An 8112-nucleotide genomic window follows, 5' to 3' on the forward strand; every position below is an offset into this window, starting at 1 on the left:
GAGTCTGCAAAGTGGGAAGTGAAGGGAGAGTGAAAGCTTTATGGTGGAGAGGGAAGTGGTGGGATTGTGATTTGGTGTGGGATTGGGGTTGTGGGCCTGGGGCTAGTTGTGTCAATGAGATTTTGACACGTCAGCGGGGGGTATTTATATGCTGAAGCTGAAGCAACTCGCAATGAATAGCAGATGAAGGTAGAGGTATATAGCATTAAAAATGATTATGATAACATAATAAAGTAATTGTGATGAAATTAAGATTAAGATGCATAAAAAGTGAAAGGCGTAATAAGCCATAAGCAGCACAAAATTCCCCCACATAAGGTTACATCCGTGTGAGTTGGAAATTCTGATAAATAAGGTTATAATTTAGATGGGATGGGATGGCGGTGTAATTAAATTTAAAAAATGAATAATAATGTGTGGTAGTGGTTTGTCTGATTAATATTAATGGAGCGTGATATTTTTGAATTAAATACAAACAGGCCTGCTTCCTATCCTAATCTTGGTTTTAAATCTTTGTCGTCTTGTGGACTCTGGAGAAACGGCGTCGCATACGCTCTGCTTTCATCCATCCATCCATCCTTCCTATTTGGAATTGCCTTTCTTCTCCATACCTATCTATCTAGCTGCATTTTTTTTTATGGAATTTAGTAGCAACCAACTGTTATAAACTACTTAATAATATTCCTGTGATTATTTGGTTTTGGTTTTAGTTTTGAGTTGTATTTGTGTGAATTATTTAAATATAGTTTGTGTATGAGTATGTTGGAGAAGGTGGGAATAGTTTGAGGTATATTAATAAAATTAAAATCTCTTGGTTATTAATAAAGTAGAAGTTTGAGGTATATGATTCAGATATTCATTTTGGTTATTAATAAAGTAGGAGTTTGAGGTATATGATTCAGATATCCAATTCAAGAAATAAAATAATTATAACATATGTTGTTGTGCATTTAATGAAAAAGACATCACAAATTGTTCAAAACCATTAACTATATTATTTTTATTATTGTCAATGCGAAATCTAATGCTCTAACAGACTTGCAACATCGGTCAAAGATGGTGATCCATGTGATCCATGTTGTAGTTGTGATGCAGCCACAATATCATCAGTAAGCCACCCCCCACAACAATTCACCATACTATCTGCCAAACTTGAGCCCATTATTCATAATCAGATTTCAAATTTTTATACACACACAATTGGGCCTTTTTATGTATTCGGAAGCCTTACGCTCAGAATCACAAATTATTGTATTGGGCAATGGGCTCCATAAATATCTTCTATTTTTAATAATAATATGTGGTCTAATAATATGTCACGCATTCTACCAATGTATGCATCTTTTAAATATACAAAATAAAATATTAAATCAATTGTTTTTGGATAGTAAGCTTTTAGATCTATTTTTGTGCACTATAACTATAAATTGCCAATGTAATTATTATTTAAAAAATAATATGATTAGAAAATCAGAATGTGATTGGGGTATATCATACCTATTGGGAAAAAAAAATAAAAAATCTTAATGACCCTTCTACATGTATAAAATGACTTAAAAATTTTAAAATTAGCCTACTTTTTCAGGATTTTGAGCTGTACATCTCCTAAAATTTCATAACTTGAAATGCTACAACATGGACCAAGTACAAACATGTGGGTTTATAAATAAATACATCTATTCAACTGTATTTATGCTAAGACAGGTTTCATCAATTTATATTGCATTTGATATTCTGATCGGTTTCTACAATCTCAATCTTGAACTGACTTAAACATTGTAAAATCTTAATTGAGACATCCCAGTTAGTTTAACAAATTTTTTTTTTCTCATGAACATGATGCAATGGGTTACACATTGAGGCTCGAGTAACCTCATCTTAGCAAAATTAACGTTTTCAATCCAAATGAATAGTATAATTTAAAGTAGTAGGATAGGACATAGGAATCAACAAACAAAAAATGATGATTAATTGACAAATGAATAATATGAGAAGATAACAACATATGTCTGATGAATAATAATAAAAATAAATATGGATAGATAATATAAGGGTAGCAAAAGACAAAATGGAAACGTGCGTAGATCCATTGAAACAAGGAGTTGGGAGTTGGAGGTTGTGGGGGTTAGGTGGGAGCACGTGCCATATCTCAGGAATGTAGCTAAAACTGATTATTATAATTTTAATTTAAAAACAAATAGATATTAACAAAAGAATTTGTAATGTTAAAATGGTTTGATCCCAACTCAATAATATTGGATTGGATTGAATGATTGATGTTTGATGAGGAGTGTGTTTACACAAAACTAAACTATACAAACTATTATTACATTAATTAGTTGTTCCAAATTTTAATTAAAGTTTAATAACTGCTTGCTAAATGGAAGCTCGGGAGTAGACTGAGAGACTCTGAGTGTGTGTGTGTGTCTGTGAAGGCAGAAGAGAGGCGCCCCCACACCCACACCCACTCATCGGAAAATGGAGAACCGGGGCCGTCTCACCCACCTGTTTGTCACTGTGTTTCTCTCAAACTTCTCCGAGTTGATGGTGAGTCCCGCCATTCCCGACGTCACCTTGTCTGCTGTCTGTCCCGGCAAAGATGAATGCTCTCCCGCCATTTACCTCACCGGTTTCCAACAGGCGGTATACAACTAATATGCATATACCTTCTCTCTCCTGCTTTTACCTACCTTCTTTTCACTTCCTCTAATTTTACTTCTCTATGGAATCCCACTACTTTGATGTTAGAAAAGTGTTCGCTTCATTCAAGCTTGATTTGCTTGTTTCATTAACTTTTTCTCAACATTATCAATTCAATTTACTGTAGCTTGGCCCCTTGGTTCACATCAGTTCATAGGTCTCTAGATGGTATCTCTTGAGTTTTTCTTTTAACTATACAAAGACCTCCTTCAGTCCAGTTTCAAGATTGAGTGCCCCGCTCTCTGCTATGTATTGTGCAGCCATAATGCTCTCTTTCCTAAAATGATTTATTTTCTATTTTCCAGAAATGTCACTCATTATGTTTCAGATCGAAAAATGATCAAGGAAATACAAGAATATTGCTCCAACGTGTATCTTTTCATGTCTAACGGAGAACAATTGGTTCATGTCAGACGCAAGCACTGAAATTATGCTATCGATCAATATTGAATAAGCATATTGAGTTCAATTGAACGTAAGGATGGGTCCAGTGCTCACAAGTGATCTACTATTTTCAGATATCATTTTTATTAAATGCAGATTGCGGGAATAGGTTCTGTGATCATGATGCCACTGATTGGAAATCTATCTGATGCTTATGGTCGGAAAAATATGATGGCAATCCCGCTGCTTCTTTCCATTATTCCGTTAGGTATGCATATGCTCGGTTTTATTTGCTTAAAGTATCCCATTAAGGCTTTGACAGGGCCGGTGCTATCAATCAATGTGAAAATTTCAAGACCAGTTATTGTGTCTGCGGACCGTGATTGAACTATTGCAAGATGCTATAAGTTGTAATCCAACTAGTTTACTTAAATTTAAATCTGGATATCATTCTATGTCAGAGTACTACTGCCTCTTTTGTCTGACAATTTGAGTTTATACATGAGATGGTTTATTCTACATGGCAACAGAGTAAGGCCAGCATAAGGTCTTCTCTCAACTCTCACTGCCACTTCTTTATGAAAAAATAATTCACGTACTACAGCCTGCATGAGTGTGTCAGACAAGTATTGAAGCACTGCCACACATCTGTAGTATGAAACGATTTTAGATGAGGTAGTAATTGGACTGAAAAGATAGTTTTTGCAAATTTTACTGGTTAATTGAATTTTAAAGCTGGAATACTGATAGCATGTTTTATTTGAAGCATTTACTTGCCTCTGATGTTGGTGTATAAATTGTTGGATAATATCTTTTATTTGGTTTTCAATATCTAAAGAACATTATCTACTCATACTTGTCTTTGTATTGTCTTTCTCAACTCTGATCTAAAATTCCATCGAGTTAAGAATGGAAGCATTGGGGTGGAGGGAGTAGTATTTAGTTTCATCCATATCCTATATTGATTTTTTCACACTAATTTGGTCATGTACATGCAGTGGTATTGGCTTGGAAGAGGACATTAACCTTCTTCTATGCCTACTATGCAATCAAGACTTTTACTGCCATGGTTACTCAAGGTGGTGTTGCGTGCCTTGCTCTTGCGTATTTGGTAATCGAAACTTCAGTCCCTTATAATTCTCTTCTTTGACAGATTTAACATAAAGAATATGTCAAAGTATTCAAACAAATCTTCTTAATGCATTTATCTGGTCTATTAGTGTTCAGCTTTATATATAGCTTCACAACTTAAGGTGCTGTAGTCGGACTCAAGTTGTGAACGACAGTCGAGAAGTTTGTTCCTTGTAAGGCAGTAAATAATTGATTGCCAAATTTAAACATGATGGGTATGTTCATAGGCAGACAATGTATCAGAGGGGAAGCGTATCTCTGCATTTGGGGTCCTGTCTGGTGTGACATCTGCTGCATATGTTGGTGGTACATTAGCTGCCCGCCTACTGTCCACGGCTCAGATATTTCAGGTCCTTCTTCCTTCATCATTCCTCCCCCCCCCCCGCCTGCCGCGGAGACAAGTAATTATCTTTTAGGGTACTATCTAGTTTTGAGATAGTGATTTGATCCATTCAGGTTGCAGCAATTTTATCTATGGTTGCAGCAATCTACATGGGAGTTTTCCCCCCCCCCCCCCTGCTGCCGCGGAGACAAGTAATTATCTTTTAGGGTACTATCTAGTTTTGAGATAGTGATTTGATCCATTCAGGTTGCAGCAATTTTATCTATGGTTGCAGCAATCTACATGGGAGTTTTTCTAAAGGAAACAACTCGCGGAGATGATGTTTTGGAGCAGCCTATCTTGAAGGTAACAGAAGGTGATGAGGACAGTTGTAAAGCATCAAAGAAGATAGAGGTCATTAGGAAAATCCCATCTCCTCGGGATATATATCGTTTGCTAAAGAGTAGGTAGGAAAATTTTTTGCCCTTTACTTTTTATAGTTAAGATACTGTTAATTTTTTGATGTTCCTCCTTATGCTGAACCAAGGATATTCTTTTAAGTATAAAGTAACTTGCTGCATATGCAAAATTTGTTTATCAATACTTGTATCAATAAACCACTTCTCCGGTAGAAGATACTACCTGTTAGATGTGACTATTTCTGTTGTTGGTAGTATTCTCTATGATCAGATTGTCGAGCTTCTAGGAGTGAAGAACCTGCATTAACTTTATAGATGACTTGTAAACCTTTGGCATTAGAACCTCATCTGATCATATTGATTCACTTTTTCATCACCATGTGATCCTTGTGAAGATGGTTTCCTGTGTATTTACGAACTATTTCATGGTTAACTAACTGCTATTGCGACATGTCTTGAATGCTGACCTGCAACATGGATGGTGCTCATCAGTCTGTATCATTCAAACTGTATTTTATCATACAATACGACTATTCTCCAACAATTTCGTTCATAAAACAGAAGTGTTAGATTATCATTGTAGCACAACATATAGAATCTAATATCCCATCAGTTTCTTGGTATGACAGACAAAGCTCTTAAATTATCTACACAGCACGTTGTTCATTTTCATCATGCTTAAAATTGTATGGAAATTCTTCATTTTTTTCTTCTTGGACCAACAGACAGTAATTACCCCTTGTAATTTTTTTTTGCAGCATTACATTTTCATTAGCAGCATGTGTTACTTTCTTCAATAGCCTTGCAGAGGCTGGACTTCAGTCTTGCTTACTGGTGTGGTCTCTTTCTTTATACATGTTATTTGTGTGTGTTCGGTGAACAAGTTTGCCATGTGCAGCAAAGCGTTTGTTCATAGTGATAATAAATTTATCTTCTGCAGTATTTCCTAAAAGCACGATTCCAGTTCAAAAAGGACCAGTTTGCAGATGTGCTGCTCATTGCCTACATTGGAGCAACTATATCAAATGTATCTTCTATTGGCTTATTGCTAATATATACTAATTATAAAGTCTATATATTCAATTCTTGATTTCATTTGTTCCAGCCTTTATTTAATGTCAACGTTTGACAATTTTGTCGTCCCTACTAAATTAACGACTTTACAGATGCTCCTCATGCCTACATTGGGTCCCATTATAGGGGAGGAGACCTTGTTGTCTTTAGGACTTTTTGCCGGATTCTTGAATGTATGTAATTTGCATAGATCAAATATTTGCTTTGTATATTTATTTCTGGTCTGGTAGGAATATGGTGATCTACTGGTTACTCTAATATATATTGGTTATCTGGTTTGGTGCAGATGTTTTTTGACAGCATAGCATGGGCCCCCTGGGTATGATATTTCATTAATCTTTCTGTGATCTCATAATGTTATCCTGCTCCGTTTGCCGTTTAAAGTTAGCCTCTTACCCTTGAAACTCACTAATGATGTTGTCTTGCAAGAAATCGATTCCCCCCATATTTAACTGCATGTATAGAATGAATACTATTTTACTGCTTGCTATTCATTCTATCTGTAGGTACCCTATGCCTCTGCTTCTATGGGTGTTTTTCTTTTCCTGTCAAGCCCAAATGTGAGTTAAAAACTTTCAACATAAACTCATCTTCTTCTGGACTACTAGGTTACATTTTTCTGACATGTCTAGCTTTGTTCTAAAATGTACAGCTAAGAAGCATTGTATCAAAACAAGTTGGGCCCAACGAACAGGTAATTGTTTGCACTTCATGTCCGTGGGGAGATAGTTGGCTATACAGACATTGTTGTGAGATGCAGCACAGAGTTGTACAAATGTTTGTTGCTAGCTAAAAGCTTTACCCCATTTTATGCTGCACTAATAATATGTTTTTCTTGCGTTTAATAGGGTCTTGCACAAGGATGCATTCTGGGAATGACTGCATTTGCTAATGTCATCTCTCCATTGATCTATAGTCCGCTTTCAGGTGTCGTAAAATTCCACTCTTTTACATAGAAACAGGTAGCAAACGGTATCTTAAACGTACAACTTAAACCTGTGTTTCTTCCAGCTCTATTTTTGTCGGAGGACGCACCGTTTCATTTCCAGGGTTTCAGCATCCTATGCGTAGGACTTGCCTGGGTAAGAATCATCTTGTACTCAATGCCCTCTATCATCGTTGCTGGTTCAATCTGCATAGCACAAAAACTATGCTGGGATTATATTTTCCTGCCCAAATTGCTGTCTCTGCTACTATTGCACCATGCTAGTTAGTGATTGTGGACAACTTTTTGCAGCTGGCAGGCTTCTTTCTGAGCATAATGATTCCCCTGTTATCAAGAAACAAATCCAGCAACGGGGACAGCGTGGTGGAGGCCTAGATCCGTTTTGTATAAAATGGTGTTCAGCTGCCTCATTGTTATGAAGTAGGCTTATTGAAGATGTCATTATGATAAGTATACCACGTGATGCGACTCTAGAATTGTTGGGCTGGGGAGGTAGCCCAATTCCAAACTCCAAACCCCAAAATCTATCAAAAATATACTTTGATACAATTAATTCAATTTTGATGGAATACAAAAATATAGCGAACAATGGCTATCTTAGTTGAAGAATTCTACTAATGAACAGAGTGTGTTGTAAATGTCAAAGTTGGGGCGACGTGGCACGCGCTAGATATTTATAATGAAATGAAGAATTCCTTGAGTAGACGAACTGTTTGTAGAATTCAAAGGGTTCCTAACTTTACAGGTTGGCAGGTCAATATCAGTGCTGTGTTGAATTTGTTGTTTCATTCACAAAGTAACTGTGTCTCAAAAATCAAAATCCAGAATGAACCAAATAATACTAAGTGGGCAGTGAACTGCCTTTGTCTTTGAATTTGTCAAGATTCCTTCCTCTCTTTTCTTTATGATTATTATAGAGTTTATTTTACAATGATATGCTCCTTAATTCCTTTTAAATAGGGGCTTGACCTTAAATTTAGTATTTTTCGTGAGATCATTATTCTTTTACCTAACTTTTGAATTATTTGAAATAATCTCATGGATGCTATGTGTCAACAATGTAATTGGTAAGTTGTGGCGCGACGTATTATTATTTATTTTGATGAAATTTCTCTTGGAAAAAAATGCTATATCAA

The 8112-nt window shown here is 35.9% G+C and overlaps 1 protein-coding gene across 2 annotated transcripts; it reads left to right on the top strand.

Annotated features, from left to right (window-relative positions):
• On the top strand, positions 2242 to 7776 carry LOC105169816 (hippocampus abundant transcript 1 protein-like). 2 transcript variants are annotated; one of them, XM_011090344.2, is made up of 14 exons: positions 2244 to 2643; positions 3241 to 3352; positions 4083 to 4195; positions 4443 to 4565; positions 4805 to 5004; positions 5715 to 5790; positions 5897 to 5983; positions 6123 to 6203; positions 6317 to 6349; positions 6537 to 6590; positions 6683 to 6724; positions 6879 to 6957; positions 7042 to 7112; positions 7268 to 7776. In XM_011090344.2, exons 1-14 carry the CDS (start codon positions 2479 to 2481, stop codon positions 7349 to 7351), a joined length of 1320 nt encoding a protein of 439 aa, XP_011088646.1. In that variant the 5' UTR covers positions 2244 to 2478; the 3' UTR covers positions 7352 to 7776. The 2 variants fall into 2 exon arrangements, with proteins under 2 accessions (XP_020552050.1, XP_011088646.1); XM_020696391.1 differs by lacking the exon at positions 6123 to 6203 and having other exon boundaries at positions 2242 to 2643.

The sequence above is a fragment of the Sesamum indicum genome, linkage group LG8 (assembly GCF_000512975.1).
Source record: "Sesamum indicum cultivar Zhongzhi No. 13 linkage group LG8, S_indicum_v1.0, whole genome shotgun sequence".
NCBI classification, from domain to species: Eukaryota; Viridiplantae; Streptophyta; class Magnoliopsida; order Lamiales; family Pedaliaceae; genus Sesamum; species Sesamum indicum.